General features: G+C 51.8%; 9 protein-coding genes across 9 annotated transcripts; 3 read left to right on the forward strand and 6 right to left on the reverse strand.

Moving 5' to 3' along the window:
• The first annotated feature begins 10 nt into the window (after positions 1 to 10).
• On the forward strand, positions 11 to 529 carry B0H65DRAFT_97798 (uncharacterized protein). Its single transcript, XM_062831640.1, has one exon. It carries the CDS (start codon positions 47 to 49, stop codon positions 335 to 337), a length of 291 nt encoding a protein of 96 aa, XP_062684036.1. The 5' UTR covers positions 11 to 46; the 3' UTR covers positions 338 to 529.
• A 222-nt stretch (positions 530 to 751) lies between these two features.
• B0H65DRAFT_97805 (Cupredoxin) lies at positions 752 to 3,007 on the reverse strand. The gene is made up of 3 exons (XM_062831641.1): positions 2,341 to 3,007; positions 2,139 to 2,284; positions 752 to 2,088 (listed from the first exon to the last, which is right to left on the reverse strand). The coding sequence occupies exons 1-3, from the start codon at positions 2,677 to 2,679 to the stop codon at positions 894 to 896; spliced, it is 1,680 nt and encodes a 559-aa protein (XP_062684037.1). The 5' UTR covers positions 2,680 to 3,007; the 3' UTR covers positions 752 to 893.
• A 4,264-nt stretch (positions 3,008 to 7,271) lies between these two features.
• Positions 7,272 to 8,811, reverse strand: B0H65DRAFT_455785 (uncharacterized protein). The gene is made up of 3 exons (XM_062826254.1): positions 8,515 to 8,811; positions 7,856 to 8,376; positions 7,272 to 7,771 (listed from the first exon to the last, which is right to left on the reverse strand). The coding sequence occupies exons 1-3, from the start codon at positions 8,599 to 8,601 to the stop codon at positions 7,672 to 7,674; spliced, it is 708 nt and encodes a 235-aa protein (XP_062684038.1). The 5' UTR covers positions 8,602 to 8,811; the 3' UTR covers positions 7,272 to 7,671.
• Positions 8,812 to 8,843: 32 nt separating this feature from the next.
• B0H65DRAFT_518290 (DNA polymerase alpha/epsilon subunit B-domain-containing protein) lies at positions 8,844 to 11,573 on the forward strand (the record flags this gene model as incomplete). The annotated part of the gene is made up of 2 exons (XM_062828693.1): positions 8,844 to 9,741; positions 9,794 to 11,573. Exons 1-2 carry the CDS (start codon positions 8,969 to 8,971, stop codon positions 11,571 to 11,573), a joined length of 2,553 nt encoding a protein of 850 aa, XP_062684039.1. The 5' UTR covers positions 8,844 to 8,968.
• Positions 11,574 to 12,399: 826 nt separating this feature from the next.
• B0H65DRAFT_439738 (uncharacterized protein) lies at positions 12,400 to 12,878 on the reverse strand (the record flags this gene model as incomplete). The annotated part of the gene is made up of 2 exons (XM_062825437.1): positions 12,400 to 12,617; positions 12,764 to 12,878. 2 exons carry the CDS (start codon positions 12,876 to 12,878, stop codon positions 12,400 to 12,402), a joined length of 333 nt encoding a protein of 110 aa, XP_062684040.1.
• A 1,863-nt stretch (positions 12,879 to 14,741) lies between these two features.
• On the reverse strand, positions 14,742 to 16,908 carry B0H65DRAFT_97860 (heterokaryon incompatibility protein-domain-containing protein). Its single transcript, XM_062831642.1, has 2 exons — positions 16,730 to 16,908; positions 14,742 to 16,667 (listed from the first exon to the last, which is right to left on the reverse strand). The coding sequence occupies exon 2, from the start codon at positions 16,535 to 16,537 to the stop codon at positions 14,747 to 14,749; it is 1,791 nt and encodes a 596-aa protein (XP_062684041.1). The 5' UTR covers positions 16,538 to 16,667; positions 16,730 to 16,908; the 3' UTR covers positions 14,742 to 14,746.
• Positions 16,909 to 17,021: 113 nt separating this feature from the next.
• On the reverse strand, positions 17,022 to 17,525 carry B0H65DRAFT_545841 (uncharacterized protein; the record flags this gene model as incomplete). Its single annotated transcript, XM_062829409.1, has 3 exons — positions 17,022 to 17,080; positions 17,167 to 17,281; positions 17,376 to 17,525. 3 exons carry the CDS (start codon positions 17,523 to 17,525, stop codon positions 17,022 to 17,024), a joined length of 324 nt encoding a protein of 107 aa, XP_062684042.1.
• Positions 17,526 to 19,051: 1,526 nt separating this feature from the next.
• On the reverse strand, positions 19,052 to 23,026 carry B0H65DRAFT_455794 (PXA domain-containing protein). The gene has a single exon (XM_062826255.1). It carries the CDS (start codon positions 22,630 to 22,632, stop codon positions 19,369 to 19,371), a length of 3,264 nt encoding a protein of 1,087 aa, XP_062684043.1. The 5' UTR covers positions 22,633 to 23,026; the 3' UTR covers positions 19,052 to 19,368.
• A 263-nt stretch (positions 23,027 to 23,289) lies between these two features.
• B0H65DRAFT_97894 (transcriptional Coactivator p15-domain-containing protein) lies at positions 23,290 to 24,448 on the forward strand. Its single transcript, XM_062831643.1, has 3 exons — positions 23,290 to 23,712; positions 23,774 to 23,878; positions 23,937 to 24,448. The coding sequence occupies exons 1-3, from the start codon at positions 23,572 to 23,574 to the stop codon at positions 24,204 to 24,206; spliced, it is 516 nt and encodes a 171-aa protein (XP_062684044.1). The 5' UTR covers positions 23,290 to 23,571; the 3' UTR covers positions 24,207 to 24,448.
• Positions 24,449 to 24,771: the final 323 nt, after the last annotated feature.

The following is a 24,771-nucleotide window of genomic DNA, read 5'->3' on the forward strand; positions in this document are numbered from 1 at the left end:
GTAGGTGTCAGGGGTAAATGGCAGGTGTAAGTACCTTGTGTAGTGTATGCCTAGCCTACTCTGCTGGGCTTGGCGTAAGTGGAACGGTGCACTCGACGGCGAAGGCAATGGGAAAACGGTTCCAGAAACGGGGGCGGCGTTTTCAGCTGAGTCATCCAAACCCCTGTCAAAAACGGCTCCCATAGATAATCTTCCCCTCACTGGCTTATCTATGGGAGAGCGGACGGGATCCCGAGTTTTCCAGAGGGTATGGTCGTATGTGATATTTCAATGGGTTTCATATGCCTATAAAATCAGACGTTCGGATGACAAAGCCTCGTCGTTGTTGATGAGTTGACTCTGGTTCTGGCTGATTTGGAGGTCAAGTGTATGGAATCAAATGCTTGTTTTGTGAATAGAGGTATGCTTACGGCCTAAACTGCATCTGGTACCCAACGTCAATAGCGACCACCACTTTACGTCTGATGAAACCGAAGGCAAGTAGCCAAGAAGTGGTATAAACATTATCCAAAAAGGGGTAACGATGAAGAAACAAATGCCAACCAACATATACACAAAAACGCCGTTATTTTCCAGACACCTTCCATATACCTCCCAGGTACCTGTCATTCATTCCATGATCATTCCTGTGACTCCTCCATCCTGACCTAGTAACCACACAATCTCCGAAACTGAGAGGCTACAGGTTACTAAGGAGGTCACATCCAGTGAGAACCAGTCGTCTAGATGACCAGCTCACTATCCTCAAACACAGCATCTCGACGCTGAACCCCTGACGCTGCTCTCCTCCGGGCGGGAGAAGAAGTTGAGTTACCAGGTGTGGTAGGAGGAGTGTTAGAGGGAGGAATCCACGTGGCACTGCAAGTAACATCGTCAGTCATCACATCATTCACTCAAGTCGTCAACAGGAGAGAAAAGGAAGGGAAAAAAAAAACATACCCAGTATAGACCGTCGGAGAAATCGTCAACATGCCCGTCGTATCCAACGGATCAACCGTATTCCCCGCCGCATTCCCCCTCGTCGGCACTCCTCCAATCCTACAATTCTCCAAATGGTCCTCCGGGAACTGTTTGCCCCTCAGCTGCTCCGGGCCCTCAATGAAACTCGCCGTCAAGCCCATCTCCACATGCCACTCAATATGGCAATGGAACAGCCACACGCCCGGGTTCTCCGCCTTAAATCTCAGCACGGCGTGACTCCACGACCAGACGGTGACAGTATCACGCCGGTTGGGCACGGGGTTGTAGTTAACGTCGCGACCGGGCCAGTCACCGGCATACGGCCTGGCGCGGTCCAAGATCTGGAAGCGGTGGCCGTGCAAGTGGAACGGGTGCCCGGCGGCTTCCTGGTTGTTGATCACCAGCTGGACGATGTCGCCCTTTTTGACGACGACGGGGTTGATTTGTCCGTAGACGATCGGGTTGGTGTTGTTCTCGCCTACCGTCGCGGCGGTGTAGAGCGCGGGAACCTTTTGGCCGATGAACGGCTTGCCGTTGAGGCAGGCGCGCGGGTAGCCGTTGGCGTCGAGGCAGAAGCGGAAATCAAGCTTGACGAGGTGGTCGTATGATGGGATCATGGCGAGGTTGTCGAGGGGTTTGAAGTGGGTGTCTTCGGCCGGACGCCAGACGTCAATGTTGTTGGTTGGACGAGTCAGGGGAGCGTTTTCGTCCATCATTAGCCAGGCCGTTTGGTTGTGGGGGAAGGCGGGGGCCAGGGTTTGGTTGCGGAAGTCCCGGTTGATGTCGAGAGCGACGAGAATGGGGTAATTCCCGGAGTCGCGGTCGATGGCGGAGATGAGGAAGTCGTACCGCTGAGCGGAACTGGCGTGTAACTGATAGGCGGTCTCGGTTTGGAGGTAGGTGGCGTCGCTCATGATCATGGTGAGCGGATGGGAGTCAATCCAGAGGAAAGCCGAGGCAAAGGCGGACATGTTGATGAGACGGACGCGGTAGGTTTTGCCCTTGACAAAGTTAAACTTGACATCCTTCTTGTCGTTAAGCAAGATGGTATCTGGGAATGGCGGAGCGAACCGCGTGTTGGCGGGAGAAAGCATGTTCTGAACAAGCGGGATGCTCTGAGAATGATACCTGTGCCATTGTTAGAAAATTGCTGGCCTAAGGTTAAGAAGGACACTTACCAATCGGAAACAGTCAAGATAATCTCCTCGTCGTACTTGCCCTTGTAGGGATCATTGGGGTCTTGGACAATAAGGGGGCCGCGCAAGCCATCCGGATATTGTCCCTTTTCGTGAGAGTGATACCAAAAGGTGCCGGGTTCATCAAGCTGTAACCATGTAAGCCCCGGTTCGATCAGAAATCTAGAAGAGACATATGTCTTACCAAGAACTTGTACTGAACCGAGGATCCGGGAGGAGTGGGACACTGGACGACACCACTAGGTCCATCCATCTCGGGGGTTTGCAGCTGGTTGATACCGTGCCAGTGAAGACCAGTTGTCTGGTTGCCAAGACCATTGTGGAGGTTCACAATGAGGGTGTCGCCAACGTTGGCTTCGAGCTTGGGGCACGGCCACTGGTTGTTGATACCAATGACAGGTCTTCCAAAGCCATCGGGAGAAGCCCAAACCCATGTGACGTTCCAGTTAATGGTGACAACTGCTGCCCTGGCAACTGTACCAAAGCACAGCAATGCCAGGGAAAGGAGGAGTGACCACATCATGGTCCGGGTTGGAAAGAAGAGTCAAGCCAAAAGAGTGGCAATGAAAGGAGGAGTGTACTAAAAGATGGGCAAAGGTGAACCCAGAGCTTGACGTTGAAGATGAGGATGGAAGGGACTGAACAAAAGACATGATTCTCGAACGAGAGAAGCCTCCGTATATAAGTAAGAACGAAGACAGGCAGAGTGATGATGGGGCCGACAACGACAAGAGACTCGAGTGGTCTTCGCTGGCATTGTGGCTCATGATGGATTCGACCACAGGGGTATGGTACGAAGGGTAATTTCCTAATCAGGAGGTTTGCCCACATGATAGCTGCACTTGCAGTCGATACTGTCCCAAGGAGGGTGTGCGGGATGCGTCTCTAGATCCGAAGAGGCAGAGCCAAGCTGTCAGCTCTGTGATTGTGAACAGCTCCATGCTGAGAGGCATCAGAGTATTGAATGGCTGCAGGACGGGTCTCCTTATGCAATCATTGATTGGGTGTTGAATCTGGAGCTGGCAGGAAGAGGCGTGACTACGCGACAGATCAGAAGACGTGCAGGAGTGAGGACTACAATATCGCAAAGTTGATGCTCCCACATCCCGGACCACACTTGAGATAGTGTTTGTGGAATATAGGACGACTGCCCCAACGGAAACTGTACCCAAAAATGGTTCAAAGACTGGGTAGAACCATGTAGATTCTGTAGTCTGTTCCAGTTCCAGGTGAAGACTGGCGGTAAACAGACTCCTTAGCAGCTCTTTGTCTGCTTCGTTCGAACTGCTCTCCTTGATAATCTAAGCGTCCGGGTAGCGGCGGGAACTGCATGCTGGCTTTAGGGGCGGGCGCTTGAACAGCACACATACGAAAGAATGGAGAAAGGTGAAGTTGTACAAGCTTGGGAGGCGTATGGCATGTGGTGTGTAAGACTTGGTTTAAGGTGACACCGAGAGGTCGCTCGGATACATACAGAGGAAGACTGTATAGTGAAGGAGGGGGATACAGAATCACACGTGAAGTCTATAAACATATCAGCCATCTGTCAGGGCGCTTGGTATAGGGAGGGTATGGTGGTGGCTGAAGGGCTCATCAGATGGGAGAAAGGAAAACGAGAAGCAAACCAGACTGGGGCGAGCTCGTCTTCGATGGTGTTTTCCATGGGAATTTTTGAATCATCTTTAGCTCTGTGTGTCAAAGTAAGAGTGGCCAGGTTCAAAGCGATCTTCAAGCTTTACGAGAAGGGCGTTTGCACAAACTGGGGGACTGTGTTCTTTGTCGATGACGCGATTCCAAGGGTCATTGCCTGAAAAAAGCTGTGGGCACTCGCTCGAAGCAGGGGCCTGCATATTGTAATTAAATTGCCTGTAGAACCGTTGCCACGTTGCAGTGTCGTCGATGTGGAAGAGGGAGAGAGCAAGAGGAAGAGATGAAGTGAGGTTGAGTTGGAGGCTCGGGAAGAGTTTCATTGGGCGCTGCTTGGCGCGATACCCTTTCTGTTAATGTCACCCTGCTGGGAGACCCCTGTAGATCGCTGTAGCTGCAGAAGTGGTACCGTAGAGCGAGCCCTGTAAGGAGCTCATTGATCGCACTGTGGAAAAGACAAAGATAGCGCTATTCAACTGGAATGCGGAAGAGATGGTCCCGTCAAAGTCTCTTCATTCGTGAGGTTCGTGAACCTCGTGATTTTCAAACACAAACATCTCTCAACGAGAGGACACGAAGAAACAATCAACGCGCTGCTTCAGGCAGTCATACAGTGCTACCAATGCATCGACGCTGTCAAGGATGCAGGAACACGTTCAGCGGGGTATCTCTACGTGTGCTTCGGACACTCGGGGATTTTCATGTTCACCTCACCTTCGACTTCGACCTTGACAACACCGGACTTTGTGATCCGCGGGTTCCAACGTCATGCTCGACCGCCTATTTCCTCCCAAATCCGATCAGGCCCGATCAATAATCCACACAGACGAGGCAGAAACAGAGACCATGGGAAAGCTTATTTCCTTCGCCGGCAGGGAATGGGACATTGAAGGCGTTCGCCATGGATATTGAGAAGTAAAATCAGTGGACAGAATAGCCAAGTGTCTCGGGCACCGGCATTCAGACCGGCATCTCGCTGAACTATCGTCGGGGTTTTCTGACCACCGACCCTGCAATGTGGCTTGACTCCAGAGACTCTTTCGCTTCCAGCGGCTCGGAAACCGAGGAGGACGGTCGCCTTGGGAATTCCAGAGCGAGTTCAAGCCACAGGACCGGCGCGCGCGAGACATCTCACGATGCCGGACTCGGATACGAAAGACAGATCACCATCCAGGCGGGTGTGTAACCGTTCAGCAGGCGAGCGACTACCCGGGCAACAGTAGTCCCCCGTTCGTTTTTCCGAGGTGGATGTTCTTCATGGCTCAGCCTTTGGGGCTTGCTATCGGTGAGCAGTGCTGAGATTATGGGAGTATTTTTGTGGGCGAACTTTCTTGTCATGGAAAGATTTGCCCTGAATCACTTCATGTTGGCTGCCTTGGTGGTACGGATTATGAGTCCAGGTAATGGGCCCAGCAACTTGGTTCCTTCCCTTGTCTCACTCAAAATCTCCGAGGCAAACTTTCCCGAGATCTTAATTCTAACTTCACTACAGCAGGCGGCCCTGATCGGGACATAGGGCAACACCGTCAAGTGATGGTGAGCTATCCGGAAAGTTGGACTTGATGGGTTGACTCCAGAGTCAACTAAGATCCAACCCGTTCGACAAGCCTATCCATTTGCTGTTGTCGGTTTCCCGCCTAATGATGATATCTTTACTTGGTACATGGCAATCTGTCCATCAACGCGAGGGCAACCGAAATAGAAAATTTTACCAAAACTTGCACGTGGGCCCCCTCTCAAACCAGGTTGAGTAATGAGGCTCGATTATCTGGTTGTTTTGTCCATCAATGGAGCCAGTCTCCTAGAGAACCAACCGGTACGTCCACTATCTGATGTAGAGTCTTTTGGAGATTATGTGCTGAAAGCACCTGTATGGATTGAGACTTACACATCTCGCTTCTCTTGACAGCATTAACACCGAGATACTTGGCGTGAACAAACCGAGATACTTGGCGTGAACAAACCGAGATACTTGGCGTGAACAAACCGAGATACTTGGCGTGAACAAGCAGTCGCGGTGTCTCGGAAACCCTCATGCATACCCGTCAGCAGTTGAGACTCGCGTCAACGGGCCTCTGGTGCAGGAGGTTATCCAGAAGAAGTCGAGACCCGAGGCTATCATTACCGCGTGAGCGCCTCTCATGCATACCCCGTAAACAAAATCAGCCTTAACGCCAACGTTAATGCATATTGAGGTTGCGCCAAATCCTCCAGTACCTTACATTAGGTCCCGAGAAGTCGTGGCACTCGACTATCTAGGCCAAGACTGACTATTACCTACTACCGGCGACGCATTCAGCTACTGTAGCTCAGCCTAGCTGTGCCCGATATTGACAGAAACCGCAGTTTGATATGTTACACTACGTCCATGTGCCATACCTATCGTCTAGCTGCGGATACGGAATTTTCCTCCAACTCAAACGAGGCGCGGATGAAGGGCAGACGATGAAGGAATGAAAGGCGAAGGGAGGCAGCAGCGTGCAACTCATATGCCCGAGCTGGCTGACTGTAAGTTCCCAATACCTCGCATGAAATGGACTAGGCCTTCCAGACTTCGTGAGCTACCAAAAACGATAGCAAGTCTATGGCCTTGGAACTGCTTCATCAAGACTGGCTTGTCGTCCCTCTTTAGGAGCATAAGCAGCTGATAAACCCACACTTGAGCCACGACAACCGTCAGACGCAGGTGCCCATTTTCTTTGCATATTCAAATTCCGAACATCGGGGACAATGGGAGAGTACTCTTCCCAAGAATGGAAGGCATACCCACATGCAATCTGTAGGCATGCAGACTGTCAAATTTCAGGCATATGCTCAAAACCGCAAGAATATGCCCTGGGCTAGAAGCGTCCGTCCATGAAACGTTTCACATATCAGCGAATACGCCACGCATCCAGATATGGAGATCCTTCAACGTTGGCGAATATGCAAAGTACGAACACAGCACTTAGCTCTAAATGTCCCCAAAGAGATCCCACTAACGCCCAGCAAGCTGGGAATAGTTGCTGCTGTACTATGTCACACTACTCCTGCTGCCTTGCCTTATCACCGGGCTTAGACGTGACAGGAGGAGGAGGAAGGAGAGGAAAGCATGATGTGCCAAGATCCGATTCAATATCGTCAGCAGCCATCGGAAACTCTCAACACCATATTGAGAGTCTTCGGGTCTTTAATTCCAGCTTTAGGATCTCTTCATCGTAGTAGGCGAGCGGCATAAGAAGCAGACCCTGTGGGATCCACCTATCCTTTTTCAAGTTAACTTCTCACAAAAACCCATTTCACTCTATGCAGTGACCTTCAATATCGCCCAAAACAAGAGTCAACATTTGAACGACGTTGAAGTTTGTCCTCGAGTCCCTTTGCGTCGACTTTATAGGCACATGAAACTCAATAAACAATCACATACGACCATACCCACTGGAAAACTCGGGATCCCGTCCGCTCTCCCATAGATAAGCCAGTGAGGGCCAGACTAGTAGTTGGGTCGGTGACGACCAGCGAATCCCTGGTGTTGTATGTTTTTTTTCGTTTTTTGATTCTTCCTCTTTTCACTCTAAAGACCTTTCTGTTTATCTTTCTCCCTTTTCTTCTTTTTTTCTCTTTGTTGTGTCATTTTGTTGTCCATCTTTGCTGAAACCTCCGCCTACACGAGACAGACAGTCAACGTCAACAAAATGGCAGATCTCCCATGACGGTCGTGAAACCTTGCCTTGAACCGAGCAACAAGACATACGTCTGCCCAACCTTAAAGTAACAACGTAAAGAGTAGTGACACAATGCATGAACCGCTCGCTCGCTTATCGTACACCCACTCTCATCATCTTCACCCTTCTCATCATCCCCAACCAGATACCACACAAACACCCCTTCAAGCCTTCTCCTTCTCCTTCTCCTTCTCCTTCTCCTTGACCTCCTCCTCCCTCAACCTCGCAACCAACTTCTCCATCAAAAACGGACTAAGTCCCAAGCTAAACAGCACAGCCAAATGTTAGCAACACTTTCATTCAACCCACATACCACCTCACCTCACCTCACCCAACAAAAATACTCACATCCCCTGATTAGTAACAACCCTATAAGTCCCACTCCCCTGAAACGTCCCCTCCAAAATCTTTCCCTGGCCATCAACCTCCACGCTCCCAAAGATATCCTCCGGCCAGGCAATCCTCCCAAAATCCACCGGCGTCCTCTCATCACTCAGATGCACCCACCCCCCTCTACCTGCTCCTCCGGCTCCTCCCTCCGCTGACGCACCGCCGGCGCCTGTATCATTCCCTTTCTTCCCCAACCTCCTGCCTGCGCCGCCAGGTTTACTACCTGCTGAACCAGGAAGGAAGGAGAAGCCGGCTGGTGAAGCGAAGGCTTGGGCTTGTGATTGAAGACCGGGGTCGGAGTAGGCGTGCTCGGTGAGGACGGCGTTGAGGATCGAAAGAAAGTGGGGGTTGGTGGTGAAGGATTGGGGGGTGGGGGGGAGGGAGGTGGTGGTGCCGATGGAGAGGGCGGGAGAGGGAGGGGTGGTGGGGAGGAGGGAGAGGATGTACGATTTTGGGTTGTTGGGCTGGGGGAAGACTTTCTGGGGAGAAGTTAGTAAGGAGTTTGAGTACTATGTGGTGAGGTTTGGATGGGGGAGGGGAAGGGAGGTGGTGATGTGGTGAGGATGGGCTGTGGTGTAAGTGAGGGGTGGGGTTGGAGGTGGAGGTGGATGACTTACGATGTTGGGGTTGGAGGGTAAGGTCGTAAATGACCTGATGGCGGTTCGTAGCTGGGGGGCTACACGAAATCTTGTAGCTAGCAACATCTTGACTGACTGCTTCTGGATATCGAGAATGAAATGGTTGGTGATGGCGTCAAAAGTTAGTTGATGTCACTCTGGTGCTGTTAGGTAGTGCGTCTAAGTACCTGCTGTAGGTACCTCTCTAGCGCTGCCGGCGGCCACTAGGGTGGCCCTTGATTCCTGTTCCTGACATTGTGGAGCCCGCATTGGCTGAAATCTGGGGTGAGCCCCACCAGAACGCGTCTGGTCCCCTGCTTCGTTTCTCAATTTACGCGTCTTCCAGACAGTGACATCGACGGCTATCATCACCACGAACACACTGCCAAACGGTCAATTGTACTTGTCTCTTGTCTTATCGGAGTTTAGTTGAAGTACACAAACCAGATACATCATGATTGTCCAAAGTCCCCGCCCAAAGCGGTCGAAAAACGCCCAGACGCCCTCGGAAGAGAGACCATCAAGACCGCAACCACAAGCAGCCGCCGGCTTCTTTGCGCCCAAGAACCCAGCAGGCCCATCTGACCCGATACCCTCGTCCTCGCCCGCCTTCGCTACTCCCGTACACCCACTGAAGCCGTTCCAGCCTCCAGTCCTAACAAAAGCCGCAATCCTTCCCATCATCCTTCCTCCAGCGACACTACGACCACTCGCCTTCCGAACGTTTACCAAGAAGCACAGCCTAACACTTACATCGACGGCGCTACAAGAGCTCGCAACCTTTATCGGTAGACACTGCGGCTCAGGATGGAGGGAAGAAGGCCTGGCCGAAAAGGTGCTAGAAGAGGTGGCAAGGAGTTGGAAGAATCGCAATGGTGGCGTCATCGTGGAAGGGAACAGCCCCGAGCTGAAAGACATTCTCAAGAACCTCGAGGGTAACATGAGTGGAGGGAAGATCCTGACCGGGCCACGAAGCTTGAGCAGACAAAATAGTCTCTTGCTGGAGCCCGACCAAGACGAACAACATGCGCATACTCGACTGGGACTCAGGCCTGTGCAGTCATTAACTCGGGAGGATAGCAACGCCAGCTTTGGCATGTCTGGGTTGGAGTTCACAGAAGAGCCGGAGGACGATTCAGTGAGGGATGTCAGAAGGTGGTTAAAGGTTATACATGCCTTTGATCAACCACGGTTGACGTATAATGTTGGAAAGAAGCACTTTGAGAGGTATGCCCCCTTATCATCACTTGGACATATGGATTACATCTAACCTGTATAGGGACCCCTCCAAACCCTCCTTACTACCAGCCGCCTCCCACAAAACCGATGCCTTCCGCAACCGCTACAACGTTATCCACCAGCGCATTCTCCGCAACGAAGCCTTCCAGTCCTCCTCCGTCCAAGGCTCCAGCCTGCGTCAACGAACCACCGCCAACGGCCTCTCTTCCCATAAGATCACTCCGATAGCCAACCTGCTCGGCCGCCACGGCACCCACCACATGCTGCTGGGCATGCTTGTTGTCCTCCCCACCGGGTCCCTCGCCATTAGCGATCTAACCGGCACCATCACTCTCGACCTTTCCCACGCTGTCGCCATCCCCGAAGATTCTGCCTGGTTCACACCGGGCATGATTGTCCTCATCGACGGCGTCTACGAAGAAGAGGAGGAGACCATGACTATGGGTAATGGTCTCAGTGGCAGCAGCGGTGTGGGCGGTACCATCGGCGGCCGGTTCCAGGGGTTCTTCATCGGCCAGCCGCCATGCGAAAAGCGCCGGGTTACGCTCGGTGTTAGTGGACCCGACGGTTCCGGCGCTGATCACACTATTGGCGGCGGGTTCGGCTGGATTGACTTCCTGGGCGTAGGCAGCGAGAGGGCAGTCGGGTCAAAGATGCGCAAGTTGGAGCACAGGATCCTTCGGCAACCAGCCCTGTTGGAGGATGGCAGGCCGTCGAGGGGTAGGGTGGTGATCATTGGCGAACTGAACCTAGATCAGCCGAGGAGTTTGCAGGCGCTTAGGAAGATCTTGGGTCTCTATGCCAGTGATCCTGAAGGGTGTACACCTATGACGTTTGTGTTGGCGGGTAACTTCACGCAGCATGCTGTCATGGCGAGGGGCGGTAGCGGTGGTAGTATCGAGTACAAGGAGTTTTTCGACGCGTTGGCGTCGACACTGGCGGATTTCCCTAGTCTGCTCACGACGGCAACCTTCGTCTTCGTGCCGGGTGACAACGACGGGTGGGTGTCTGCCTTCTCTGGCGGTGCGGCAACTCCCTTGCCGAGGAAACCCGTCCCAGATCTGTTCACATCCCGCATCAGGAGGGTGTTCGCAGCAGCGAATGCCGAAGGAGGATTAGCCAACCCAGGCAAAGAAACCGAAAAGGACGCCGGTAAAAGGAAAGGCGGCGAAGCCGTCTGGACAACCAACCCAAGCAGGATAACCCTCTTCGGACCCAGCCACGAAATGCTTCTATTCCGAGATGACATCTCCGCCCGGCTACGACGAGCTTCTGTCCGTCTTAAGAACACGAGCAAAGCCCCCGTCGAACCGGAACCACCAACATCCAACGACAACGACGACTCGGCGATGGATAACCAATGCCCGCCCTCCTCCCTCCCCGACGCCCCCGATGCCGACGATGAAGACATGGCAGACACAACCATGACCGACGCCATGGACGTCGATTCTGCCCCTGCTCCTAACCAAAAGGCTACCATGCTACCTCCACCTTCCATACCCTACGACGTCCTCGCTGCCCGCAAGTTAGTGAAAACTATTCTCGACCAAGGATACCTCGCTCCCTTCCGGCAGGCTATCAGGCCCGTACACTGGGACTATACCTCCGCTATGTACCTCTACCCGCTGCCGACAGCCATGGTGTTGGTGGATACTACCGCTCCGCCGTTTTGCGTCACGTATGAGGGGTGTCATGTCATGAATCCGGGGAGCATATTGGTGCCGGGGAGGAAGGGGGCGGCGAGGTGGGTTGAGTATGAGTTACCTGGAGTGGGAGGGATGGGGACGGGTGGAGGGAGGGTGAGGGAATGTACATTCTGAGGCGGAAGAGAAAGGAGTCTAGGTTCGCAAAAGATCTACGGGGTTGGAACAGGCCATAATGGCATTAGGCATTGGATGATTATGTGGGTGGTTGGATTATCGGCAGCCTCGGAGGTAATTGAGATACTTCTGTTTCTTTTCTCGTTGATACCAATCTTCAAGGTGCATCCGCTGTTTTTTTCTTTGTGTTGATCAAGTTTCACATTTGCTTTCTGGCGATCTCGTTCTCATACAAGGTTCAGCGAAAGACGCTCGAGGGAATTTTGACAGCCATGCAACGACCGAGATCTGTTTTGGACCAGACATATTGTCCGATACACAGAAACTGCATTTGGATCTACTTCCTCAACAGGATCCGATGCCGGTTGCACAAGTGTCATAGAGCAAGAATGTGCGTATTGGTTGATGAAACGAATGGCTGAGGCTTTAACAGCGAAACTTGATAAGCCTCCATACAATACACCAGAGAGCGAACTCGAATCATGCTTCCCCAGACAGGCCTCCATCGATGAAGGACCCCCGAAAACAAGCCACGAAAGTTATCACAGTTGGTTAGGAAGCTCAAAGGAACGCAGAAAATAACGAAGGAAACGAAGCCACTCTGAAAAGAACGGACCCAAACGACTGTCCGAGATACCTCCCTCGATACTAGGTAGCGAGCGTGAATCAGCTTGACAGTCCCAAATCAGAAACCAGAATCAACAACCGACGATCATATCCCACGGGAGGAGACAAGTTGGGTCTCAAACCATAGAGTCGTTCTTCGTTTTGGACCAAGCCACACTCGTAAACAAGGCCACACCCGTCGGCGAAGGAGCCAGGTACCTTATCGGCCATCGACTCGAGCCACGGCCGCGGCGCACCCAGCATCATCCCCATCACCGCCCGCCACACAGCTATCCTGGCCGCCACACCACTCATAGTAAACCCAGCCGTTTCCGTTGTTCGAAGAGTCGCAGTAGAAGATCGATTCGAAGATGTGGTCGTTGTCATACGGCTGTTGCGTGTTGTTGAGGATGGCGATGAGGTCTGCTTGGGTGTAGCCTGAGTAAGGTAGATGGTCAAAGTGAAGTTAGCAACAAACTACCTATTGATGTATTACTGTATCTGCATGAAAGTCTAAGGAAAGGAAACCTAGGAAAGGAAAAGAAACTGTGTTGAAGAGAGGTAAGAGGTAGATGTATGTTTACCTTCGTCATCAATAAGCTGTCGACCGCATTGCATTGCGCCCTCGTCACAGTCGGCTTGGGCCATGGCGGCGAGGCTGGCGAGGGCGCTGAGCATGAGAGTTGTGAGGCGGCCCATTTTGGGCTTTTGGGATGGGTTTTGTTGGGTTTGGTGGTTGAGGCTGCTTGGTTCTGCGATGTGAATCGTGATGATGGTGTTGAATTTGTTTACGACTGAGAACCTTCAAGTTGGGAACTAGTGTCCCCTTTATACCTCTACCCAATTGCATTCCCCTGTGGTTCTAGGTGAAGTTCCCTTGGGGTTGATTCTACATACCCCAAAGGACAGCTGTTGACGTGGTGAACTTGTTAGTTGAGCAAAACTCGGATCTCCGAGTTGTTGCAAATCGCGTTGGTAAACCCAACCATCTGGCGGAAGTTTTCACCATCCCATATCACCGGAGTACAGCGCTTACTTTCATACAGGCAGATGAAAACAGTTAACGTTCAACATGCTATTGTCGTGCTCAAAGACACTGAAGAAACTTGCAAATAGCAGCCATGAGGAGAAAAAGTTCAGACCGGTCAGTGTTTCGAGACTCATATGGTTGGTCGCGAGTCTAACTCAGATCCTTTTGTTTCTTGCACCTTGTTGTCACAGAGAGGTAGAGACGAGCTTCGGGTGGCACCTCAGAGATGCTCACATTGCGGGATGTGCTACTTTACCCCTTTCTCTCCCCACGGGGTTGAGAAGGAGAGTGAGATGGCACAACGTATCACGTACCGAGTACTGCTGTGACCGTCGTAAGTATCCTCAGCTCTAGTGTCATGTTTACCAGTTCAACCAAGTGTCGATGCCGAAGACATGAAACCCATTTTTGCCAGAATGAGTGGATCTCTAGTGGTAACTGATGGAGACCGAGGTTTAAACCGTTTATATACGGAATGATATCAACTTTCTCGCTTCGATTTAGGAAAAAAATAAGTAAATAAGGGACGAAAAGTTGGGAAATCAAACACGATGAATGGCCGAGGAAGAACGGGAGCAGAAATAAAAAGAGAACGAAAAAACATACAACACCAGGGATTCGCTGGTCGTCACCGACCCAACTACTAGTCTGGCCCTCACTGGCTTATCTATGGGAGAGCGGACGGGATCCCGAGTTTTCCAGTGGGTATGGTCGTATGTGATATAATTCCTCAGAGACTGCTCTTATGTACCCCTACGAATTGTATGATTGATGAGCATCTGGTGCTTTCTCGCTCATGGTCAAGAGCCAGATCACTCCTCGTTCACGAACCCCTAAAAGAATGTATGCAGCGGTGGGATGCAGTAGTTGATGTTGTAGTTATGGCGCTGCCACCCCAATGTATTGTTTTCCTGTAAAGTCAAAATCAGGAAAGCGAGACCGTATGGGAACTTGCGTCAAGAGGACGGTCTTCCAGCTTTGTCTTCTTCTGGTCGATAACTTGGGGGACCTAGAATGTACTCCGAAAATTAGAGATGGTCCTCAGTGCGTAATGCTGGTTTCGGTTGTTTCTTAGCTACCAGGAAAAATATGCCATAAAGACACAAGTGACGAATCCGTTGACGTGAAGCACGGAAGACTAAGAGTAGTTGCTACTTGCCTGAATGATAACTGCTGTCACTGTTCCATGCAGTCCCTTTCCATCACACAATGATCGTTTCTTGCATAGTCCAACCTCTGAGAAACTCAGGCCCAAGGTTCTCAAACGAAATTTCGGGCGACAGTCCGGGAGGCAGTGGACGTGAGATGATGTTTACCCGCTCATATGCATCAGGGTACCCTTCGCCTCGGTCAGCAGGAGTGAGCACCATGAACTCAAGATCGTATACCCCTCGATCATCTATCCCTCGGCCAAGAAGGATGACACGGAAAGAATACTCGTCTCGGAGGGGTGATGATGAGGAAGGCCCCTTGTCTGTTTCGAGCCAGTCTGCGACCAAGCAGAGATCGGCATTGCTGAGATTGTGAGGGTAGTACTTTATCCCCGCCGGCCACGTGAGTAAGAAGTGACAGTGACTGCGATCTCAGTCTGACCAAATCCATCCATCGTTGAACCAGAAGTCCGATAATTCCCGCAGGGAGGAGCGACTGATTTTGATGAAGGAGGTCCTTTTGTATCTGGGCAGCCGACTTTAGGAAGCTTCCAGAGTAATACATCAGACGTATAGCCATGTATGCGTAAGGTACGCGGTGCTTCCTTCGTCATAGCTGAGAGGAGGATATCTTGGTATCTGCTTTCCCATAAAACTGTGGTTCCATCCACATATTCCATGGCGATGCTCTGGGTCAGAGGTTGCGTCTTATATTTGGACAAGGAAGCCAACAATGGTCCCGATAGCTCCCAAGGCTGCCGGAAAGTGATGCCCTTTTTAGTGGATTTCCCTACCAAATCTACCCACGACCAACTCGGGAAGAGACGATGTCTTAGTGGTCCCGGATAGGATATCTCCCAAGCTTTTATAACCCTCATCTCACGAGACACTACCAGGTTAACTCTCCAACATAGGCCGACAACCAGACTCGCTGTCATATCGATCTTCTCGAAAACCCGGATGAACACACCACAGACGTTGTAAAGAGGATCTCTCATCATAGCTGCTTTCCTTAGAATCCCTTCAAAAGCTTGAAGGCCATCGCTTGGGTAGTTAATGTGTCGAGTGACGTATCTCCGGAAGGCGTTAACCACATATCCCCCTTCACGAATTCCGTTGATTGGGAAAAGGGAAGTTCTATTACCACTACCATGAAGGTACGAGGTGTTGATATCCGTGGCAGGGTTCGCTGTTTTTGGAGTCCCAGGCGGTATGGAAATGCTCTCGAGGCGATGCATCAGGTTGCACTGGAAATAAACTTGATTGTCCTCAAAGCAAAGACGACGGGTGGACAAAAGGCCTTCTTGGAGAGTCCATGCTCGGGTATTCCATTTTGAGTCGCGAATCTTCTTGCAGATATCATTGTTGATTGCAATAAGAGTTCGCGAACCAACGCGGACTGACTTCTGTGGCACTCTGGGCGTTGAGCTGACTTCTGGAAGTCCATAGGCTGGACCGTCGCCAGCTGAAGCAATTATGGTGACAGCAGAAGATCCATACACATCGTCCATTCTCTTCATCTGTGCAGCTTTGAGCTCGGACTCATGCTGTGTAATACAGTACCTATCGACCCATAGGTACTTGAAGCCCAGCTCGATGGTTGTCGTGACTGCGTCCTCAATTACTTTGGGGGATGGCGAAGGAATCTTGCCGTCTTGCGTTGCTGTGGACGTATCGGTTCCCCAAAGATAACTAAGCGCCGTATAACTTCGATCATGGTCTTCGGGTATCTCTGCCCAAGGCATGATCTTTCGAGATGCGCAGTCAATAACACGGAACCCAGGAATATCCCGAATGCCATCTAAACCTGCGTGGCAGTGGCTCTGGTGATGCTGACGGCAAAATCTCAGCCACGACCTAATGAGTTTGAAGTTTACTCGATCGTCAACTCTCCGGGCGGCTATTTTATTGTTTGAGTCTTCGTTGCCTTGTTCCATGAACTGATTGTCTTGGGCGTGGAGGGGCGCGTTTACATTTATGTCCAGGAGCAGAGTGTCATGAGGTACTATTCGCAATGCCGTCTGGGTGTCAAGGTCAATATTCGCCAGGTCCTCCTTGTAACGAATCCAAGATTTGGCCCATCTCACACGGAGGAATAAGTGGTCGGAGGATGGATTCGTAGGTCTTAAGCTTCGGAAAAAATTCGCACAGAGGACAAGATTCGTTCCCGATGCCATCAATGTGGCGTAAAGAACACACAGCACGGTAGCCGTCGATTGGAATACCTAGCATGTAATCGTCTGAAAACACCTCATCGAAATTGATGGCTTTGCAATCGATGCAAAGCCCAGTGTCAGCTTGACTGGACTTTCCCAGGTTAGCGGGGATAACAAAGGATACTATTATAAACATTGGGAGGAGGTGCTTACTGTGATGTTCATGGTATCTCTTTACAGCCAGGGTCTTCCAAATTGGATCCTTTAAGACGTAGTCGTGTGGTCGATTCCGTTGCCGGGTTTCACACCTCGAATCTCTCGGTTTATGCTGGCGTTGGTGGCGGTAGCGTGTATCACCACGTGATCACATCACACCAACGGGAGTCTCGCACGTTGATAAGGCTGACGCCTTTCTTCCATTCGTTATAATCTGCTGTAGCTATGATTCCGACACTATCGTCAACCTGTCTTGGGCATCGAGCGCCGTCACGACACCGGAACCACATCAAGGCCCGTGCCAAATCTTTTCCAGGATCTTCCGAGCCTCGGGGTCATGTTGTGCGACTATATGAAAACAAAAACAATCATATTAGCTGAATTGTTCGAACCCGAAAGGAAAAGAAATTGCATTGACATGAACTGATGTGTACCTTGCGTGAGCCGGGCGATGACTTCTTCGATGGGGAATTTTCTTGACTTTTTGGCCTTCGGCTTGGTCACCTTGTTGGGTTTGGGACCGGAGGATGGACCTGCGGCGGACTCATCCTGGTGAAGTGGGCGAGCATTGGTTAGTTGCATGATCCAGATGTTTGAAATGATTATGACAATTGCGAGGCTGTGCGATGGAAGTATAACGTACCTTCGAGGCAGCGGCGGTGCGTTCTAACTCTTCCAATCCCTTCGCAAGTTCCTCGATTTTCTTGTCGATCTCTGCTAGCGTGAGCTTTTTCTCTACAGTTGGGCGCTCTGCAAAGGACCTATGGGCCCATTCTTCTGGAAGATGCGTCATGTCTGCTAATTGTGTTGGCAGTGGTCTTGAAAGATGAATTTGAGGGGATAACAAAACCGAAAATGGGAGGATTGAAGGGAGAGAAAGGGAGAGAACGGGTAATATGAAGACGGGTTTCTTCCCCTCCCCAAAATCTCAGGGAGTCACTTTTCCCAGGCATGTTCAACAGTTCGTACCTTCCCAAGCTCCAGATTTTGCTGGTGTGCCAGCAGTGAGAAAAAAAAGACGGAAGGAACTTCCACGCCATCATTCGCCCCTCCAAAATAGCGTAGGTATCCTCGCCAGGATGATGTGCTTGTCCCGTTCTTTCCCTGCTTGATGTGGCAAAATCTTGACAATTACCTCTAATCAGCACCACATCCTCAAATTTCGCCTGATCAAGCCTCTCCCCTTTCCCTAACAAAGGAACCAAAATCGAACCAGTATTGCCCTCATCAACATCGTTGTTCCCACTTGCTGGCACAGGTAAGCAGTTGCTAGCCTCCTTCAAAACCGACGACAAAAAGCCCCCCTGCCTCCATCGAGAAGAGTCTGCCGTCACGGGTCGAGGTACGCCTTGACATCGTGCAGCAATTCGGTCCGTCCAACCTTCCTCATTGTCGTGGTTCTCTGCACTTGTTCCTCCTCCACCGTTCCTCTCAGAAGACAGCCCCGGTTGCGGATTCGACGAAGACGGCGGTATCAGATCTTTTTTTTTTTTTTTGTAATGATCAAGAATCTCACGCAGCTCCCTGAACTCCTTGACCACAAACCATCGAGCTAGGATATCACTCAACGAACTAGCCCACGCCTCTTCCCGATCAACATTCATCTGCAGCAGAGCGCGCTTTTTTCGCCACTTCAAAAGCTTGCCGAGTCGAGACAGGTCACCACCTTGCGCCCAGGGTCTCCAACTGCAGCTTAACAAGTGGCTCAGCCCACCTGAAGTGAGTCCTAAAAACCAGAGGTAGAGGTAGAGGTAGTAGTGGTGCTGATGCTGATACGATACAGGTGATCGCGAGGGAAGTGAGGGGCCCCAGACGTAGGATAGGGCTGTGAAAAAGGGTGAGTCTTGTAGTGAGACTACACGGAGGCGGCCGGTCAGTTTAGTAGGGACCCCACCCACTATCATGATTATCATCTGGGGCTCTTTGTTGTGTTTGCGGCGGGGTTGGGTCGAGATCGATGAGGCGGATGGAGCGTGAGTATGGTGGGAGTGGAAGGCTGGCCTAGAGGTACGGTTGGCTGTGGTTCCTTGCGGGTAGTCTGATCTTCATCCGCGGCTTTCTGCTGGGGTTTGGGCACCGTGATGATGGCGTCACCTTCCATGTTGATATCTCCTGCAGAACCAACACTTGAGAAAGGGTTGATAGACGATGATAACTAGCTGTCTCTGACAGGAACGCGATGCAATTGAAAGATGATCGACTGAAGAGTAGTCGTTGGAGCGACCCCCAAAACAGAGCCAAGGTGGCACAGCCACGTCGGCATCTAAGGATGGAGCAGTAAGCGCAACTATACCTTCTTCAGCTTGAGGACAGTCGTCCCTCTTGTTCACGGTTCTTGTCATTAATAATATCTCATACTACTGTACATCAACCAACAAGGGCGGACCCAATTACAATATCAATATTCGTCGTCGCCAGCCCGTACCAAAAAAGATTTGATGGTTAGGGTACGGAGACCTCCATCATGTTGAGGAAGAGGCCAGGTTGTCTTTCCCCCCTTTTATGTCCTCTTAGGTCGTTTCCCATGTTGCCGAACCATCTAAGCCATCCCACCCGTTTACCCTATCCCGTCTATTATATATCATTCAGATCTCGTCATCAACATCTTTTCATCTTCATCATACTACCGCACGCACTCAATGTGTAACCGTCCTCACTGCCTGCAACAACATTCCAAACATCAGACCCCTCGCCACCTCCTCAATCTGTAAACAATCAAACAACCGTCCCAACGCCTCCCCAGTAGCCGACTGTCCCATGACTCCCGACAGAGCAGCGGGGACTCCACTCTCAATCAACAACTTCCTCGCCTTGACTCTCAACTTCTCCTTCTCCTCATCGCTCATCTCACCAGGCCATTGCGCCCGCTCCTCTTCGGTGGGGAGCGCGTTCTCCCTCAGCTTGCGCAAGTGTGCTGCAAGCCCGTCGTCCGAGGTGTTCGCGTCCAAGACGGACGACTGGATGAGTGACTGGATCGAGGAGAGCGAGGGGTTACCCGGCCGGAGGAGGAACGACTTGGCAGCCGCGAGAAGCGTTCGACGGAAGTTCCAGGCGGAAGACAAAGTGTAGAGCTCGTTGACGACTGCGAAGAGGAGTTCCACTGCCACGCGGGTTTCTTCCTCCGAGAGTTTGGGGTAGGACTTGAAGCCCTGGAGGGGAGCAGCGCCGGGTCCGGGACTACGGCTTTGGCTTCTCGAGTGGGAGCCAGGGCTCAGGGTGGGCATGGTTAAGGAGCGGGCGTGGTGGGGTGGGTAGTCGTGAATGCGGGAGCTGGGTGCGGGACTGACGGGAGAGTCCTGGTAGTTGTCTGGCATCATGTCGGGCGGAGGAGGGAGTCTGAGAGATTCGAGCGTGAGACTGAGCGATGATGGAGAACGAAGGGAGGGCGGCGCTCGGCTAGATGCACGGCTTTGCTCGCGACTGTGACGCGCAGATGTTCTCCCGTAGCGTGCTGACTCTACCTCGGTGCGGTAGTCACAGCTAGTCCGACGATCCATAGGGTCGACCTTGCTGGGTTGCGTAGAGATGATGGAGGATTGTTGGCTGTCGATGCTTTCACGAATCCGATTCAGCGAAGCACTACTGTCTGGTCTGGGGATTGTTGACATGGAGAGACGACTAGCCGCAGTCACATCTTGAAGGGCGGACTGTGGTGCGCCAGACGTCGTATTTCCACTTGCAGATGAAGCCGCGTTCTTCTTGTGTCCGAGACCGATAGTCCCTAGAACACCGGTAAAACCGTCCACCAGGGCCTTAGAACCTTCGAGCGGAGCACTGGTCATGACGTCAAAGACGCCCTTTCCAATTTTCTCGAAAGCTTCGAATCCGGACTTTGGCCGGACAGGCATGTTAGCTGTATCCCTCTCTAGGAACTTCTTCATGCCCTCGCTCTCCGCCAGCGGCTTATAAGAGCAGGCATCTTTTACATAGCGTTCCAGCTCATCCCGAAGCGAATTTCTGGTAGCGCCCTTCCACTGCGGTAGCGTTTTGTGCTTAGTGTTGAACTCGGTGGCACCAGAGATGGCAGCAATGCGGCGCAGGACCTCGTGAAGACGCTCAAAGTCGGGGTATTTGCGCACAATCATCCAACCTGGGTAAATCGAGGTGGCAGGCTCGATCTGTACGAGATAATCCCACCCAGGCTTTGAGCCAAGATTGCGGTCACCCGGCTCGTCCAGAATAGTAATATTAGCGTTATGCAATGTCAAAGGTGGTGGCTTGGGCCGTTCCTCTTCGACCGGGGTCTCTGCCCGAGCAGGAGGGACGATTTGGTCAAAGCTGGTAAATCGAGAGGGCCCCGCAGGCCGAGACGATGCCTCCTCAGGTGTCGGGGAGCTCTTCCCAGAAAGAGGCGTTAGAGGTGTTTTGGAAGTGCCGCTAGAAACATTGCTTGACGTTAAACCCTTTGATTCGGGTTGGGTACGGGCCGCAATCGGTTGCACGGCAAGTTGGTGCTCCTCAGAACTGCGCTTGAACGCATCGGCAAACTGATCCGGCTCTTCCGCCACGACTGTTTGCTGTAGAGGCACTGAACCTGACTTGGCCATAATATCCTTGGCCTCCTTGTCTCGTTTTGACTCTTGTTCGGCAATCATTTGGTTGAGTTTCTTCATCTCTTCCATGAGTTCCACCTCTTCATCGGCTTTGCTGAGCTTCTTTTTGTGGGACATGGAAATGGACTCCTTCCGGCGCACCTTCTCCGTCTCGAAAGAGTTCCTGTTTCCTGTGGTGAGACCAATGTTGCCCACGTTTCCGTCAAAATCGGCAAAGGTAGCATCAGCGGCAGCGGCAGCGGCAGCAGGACCAGTCTGCATGCCCTCGTCAATAGCTTGGCTGAAGTCCGGTTCACCCTCCTCTAGCAAATAGACTATCCACGAGTTGATCCACTCGGGTTTGCAGCAGTTCTGGAGCGTCATTTCAAGGACGACTCCAGCCAGGATTTCCCTCAGGAACACTCTGGCAGGATCACATTCGTAGGTGGGCTTATCCAAGAAGGCCAGCAGGTCCTCAGCAACCATCCTAAACTTGCCGGCCTGCTGTCTCTTGTTGAGCAGTTGCGCAAGGTTCGAGTCGGGGTAGGACGCAAGATAGGTGTACAAGGCATCGGCGGCCGAGACCTTGACGTCTGCAGGAAACTCGGCAAATGCATTGGTGAGCTCGGAGAGGAAGACAATGACGATAGAAGAGGAATTTGTCAAGAAATCCAGAAAGGCGTCCGCTGGTCGTTTCCTCTTGAGGTGGTTGGAAATGGCGAGAATGAAGGAGGTCAGAGTTCTCTTGCAGGCCAGAGGGAAGAACTTGTCCGAGGGCACAAGCGGGGAGTACCACCACTTGACATATCCGCTGATGACGGCGTCGATTATCTCATTGATGGCTTCACGGGTTTCGGGCTGGAAGTCTTCAAGGCGGAGTGCTAATGCAGCTTCTTGCTTGTCGGCGTCTTGTTCAACCTCGGCCTTTGTCTTGGTCTCCAATAACCTCGCGATAAGGTCCACGCCCTTTTCTCCCTTGAGGGCCCGAGCTACTTCGGCGTTGCGCTGCTCCCATTGTATATAGCCGACGACACCACCAAATGCTCCTATTAAGACAAGTCCGAGAGGACCTAGTACGAAGTATGTAACTGCGCCGAGGCCGACAGCAACTCCGCCGAGGGTCCCGGGTGTTGCGGTAGCCAGAAAGCGGAAAGCTTGTGTTGCTAGGTCCTCCTCCTTGTTGGTGGTTGTGGATGTTGTATCCGAGGCGGCCGAAGAGAATCCTCCACCGCCTTTCGTCTCGTCATGGAAGTAGTCGTTATCTGCTTTCGCTTGCGGAACGGGATCGGCGGTAACGGGGTCTTTAGTCGTGGGGGAGCTCATAGCATCGGGTATGGCGCCCGGAGTGGGCGCATCTTTGTCGGTCATTAAAATCGGTTGTTATAGTACGCCAGGATCGGTCGGTAGGGCAGAAGTATTTGGAAGGATCATGGAGTCGTTGTCGTCAGTCGTTTCATGGGCACGGTCGCAAAGGCGGGAGACGACGGGAACAATGGATGACAAGTCGTGGAGCTTCTAGTAGCCGTTCGTCTTATGTCTTATAGGGAAGGAAAAAGGACAGGCCGCGCGGCGAGCAGATCGTGGTCAAAGTCGGGGTAAGGTCCGTGGGACAAAAGAATTAGAAATAGGAACAAGTGGGAAATGAGACGTCAATCATGTTGTGTTTCGAGAAGTCTGGTGCGAGCGAAGTCCCTGTTCCCCCAGCCATTCCTCAACAATCGTTCGTCTCTGTGGTTTTCCAGGCACCGTAGTGGTAACATTTTCAGGGGGATCTGCCCACACTGCCCCGGATTCAACGGGCTTCTTCCACCCCGGGCCCCGTACGGAGCCTTTCTAGCGCCCGGGGGTTGGAGCTTCCACTTGTGTCCTTGACAGCTGCCCAGAAAATGCAGACCCCCTGTCCGCCCCCTTCCATTTGGGGTCCAGATTCTGCACAGTGCACGTTTACAGGGCTGGCTGCCAAGCGCCAAGACTGCCCTGTTGACCTTGACATTCACTAACTTAGGTTGCACTAACAAATGCACTAACAATTACAACAGTGACCCCTCCACGAAGCTTCAGTTCACGTGTGGTCGCGTCGATATCAAGGGAGACACCATCGACGTCACTGCGTTTGCTTGCCGCGTTGACTTTTCTTCTTGTGTCTTCCCAAGTCGCCAGTCGCTCATTTTACACTTTACAAATACCTCACTTTAAATTGTGTGAAATATCTCGCGGCATCTCACCAAGTTCGCTGTTGTTTCCTCTTTCCAATCGCTCACTCGGAGTATCACTCCATCTACAAGGTTACACCTCTCAACAGTCAACATGCCTCCCAAAAGAAGACAGGTCGAGGACACCAGCGATGCTGAGCCTCAGTACACCAAGAAGTCCAAGGGCAATACCGGAAAGGCTCAGCCTCAGGAGCTTACCAAGGGATCCGACCAAGACGGCAACACCTTCTGGGAGGTTCGTTTACCAAGTCATCACCTTTATCTTGTAGATGAAGTCAAGCTGACATCCTCAACAGCTTGGAAACAACCGCCGAATTAGTTCTTCGGTGTTCAAGAATACCACTCTGGTCAATATTCGCGAATATTACGATGCTAACGGCAAGCTGATGCCAGGCAAGAAGGTGAGCTGTTCCTATCACTCATCTCTCACACTCACCAGTCGACTAACCCCACCGCCAGGGTATCTCCCTCTCACTGGCCCAGTACCAAAACCTCCTCAAGATCATCCCGCAGCTCAACACCGACCTTCGTAAGCAAGGCCACTCCATTGAGGACCCAGAGTTTGCCGAGGTGGCCGAGCAGACCGACGCCCCCGTCGAGTCTCCCAAGGTCAAGGCGCTGGAGTCCAAAAAGGAGAACAACAAGAAGGAGAAGAAGCCCCGCAAGTCAAACATTGACGTTACCAGCGACGAAGAGGAAGCTGCCGAGGATGAGGACGACGACGAGTAGAGCAAATCGGTCCGCCAAGCGAAACATCTTTGGGCGTCGCAGAAATGGTAATATCGACGGGACGAGAGAAACATCCGTTACCGACCGATCCCTCCTTTTCTTTGCAGGCGCATTGCGGATACCCCCCTTCTCTATGTTTTTGCTAGGTGGCATATTTGGCTCGTCGAGTGCGTATGATCTTTTCTCTGTTCCGGGTTACAGGGTTTCACTGGCATTTTAGCTTGTTTGGAGGAGATATAGGGGCGTTTGGTTCTGGATTCTTGCGGATTTGGACCGATAGGCGCGATGTCATATTGTTCGGTCCGAATATGACTTCTACGACTTGTTGGGCTTATAAGGGAGTAAGGAAACGGCGTTGACGGCTTATATCAGAGGTTTTATCTGTCTATGAAAATGTCTCACGACATACACAAGGCGTATATCCCCCAAGTGGGCTTTTGTCAGGTAACAAAAGCCAAATTGAAAAAAAAAAAATCTCCAAACCATGGAACAAACCAGCACACTTCTTGTATCCCATTGTTATATCCTTTCTCATGCCTCTCAATTTCCAACAGTTCATCACTTC

Source organism: Neurospora tetraspora (assembly GCF_033439725.1).
Source record: "Neurospora tetraspora strain CBS 560.94 chromosome Unknown B0H65scaffold_2, whole genome shotgun sequence".
Classification (NCBI taxonomy): domain Eukaryota; kingdom Fungi; phylum Ascomycota; class Sordariomycetes; order Sordariales; family Sordariaceae; genus Neurospora; species Neurospora tetraspora.

Excerpts from the sequence above, each read along its gene's own strand:
- B0H65DRAFT_455794 (XM_062826255.1), bottom strand. The coding sequence starts at position 22,632 with ATGACCGACAAAGATGCGCCCACTCCGGGCGCCATACCCGATGCTATG.
- B0H65DRAFT_97805 (XM_062831641.1), bottom strand. The coding sequence starts at position 2,679 with ATGATGTGGTCACTCCTCCTTTCCCTGGCATTGCTGTGCTTTGGTACA. Across the intron at positions 2,285-2,340 it reads CGGTTCAGTACAAGTTCTTG|CTTGATGAACCCGGCACCTT; the intron begins GTAAGACATATG and ends ACATGGTTACAG. Across the intron at positions 2,089-2,138 it reads ATCTTGACTGTTTCCGATTG|GTATCATTCTCAGAGCATCC; the intron begins GTAAGTGTCCTT and ends ACAATGGCACAG.
- B0H65DRAFT_455785 (XM_062826254.1), bottom strand. The coding sequence starts at position 8,601 with ATGTTGCTAGCTACAAGATTTCGTGTAGCCCCCCAGCTACGAACCGCC. Across the intron at positions 8,377-8,514 it reads TACCCTCCAACCCCAACATC|AAAGTCTTCCCCCAGCCCAA; the intron begins GTAAGTCATCCA and ends ACTTCTCCCCAG. Across the intron at positions 7,772-7,855 it reads GTTGTTACTAATCAGGGGAT|CTTGGGACTTAGTCCGTTTT; the intron begins GTGAGTATTTTT and ends TGTGCTGTTTAG.
- B0H65DRAFT_97798 (XM_062831640.1), top strand. The coding sequence starts at position 47 with ATGCCTAGCCTACTCTGCTGGGCTTGGCGTAAGTGGAACGGTGCACTC.
- B0H65DRAFT_97894 (XM_062831643.1), top strand. The coding sequence starts at position 23,572 with ATGCCTCCCAAAAGAAGACAGGTCGAGGACACCAGCGATGCTGAGCCT. Across the intron at positions 23,713-23,773 it reads ACGGCAACACCTTCTGGGAG|CTTGGAAACAACCGCCGAAT; the intron begins GTTCGTTTACCA and ends CATCCTCAACAG. Across the intron at positions 23,879-23,936 it reads AGCTGATGCCAGGCAAGAAG|GGTATCTCCCTCTCACTGGC; the intron begins GTGAGCTGTTCC and ends CCCCACCGCCAG.
- B0H65DRAFT_97860 (XM_062831642.1), bottom strand. The coding sequence starts at position 16,537 with ATGGCATCGGGAACGAATCTTGTCCTCTGTGCGAATTTTTTCCGAAGC.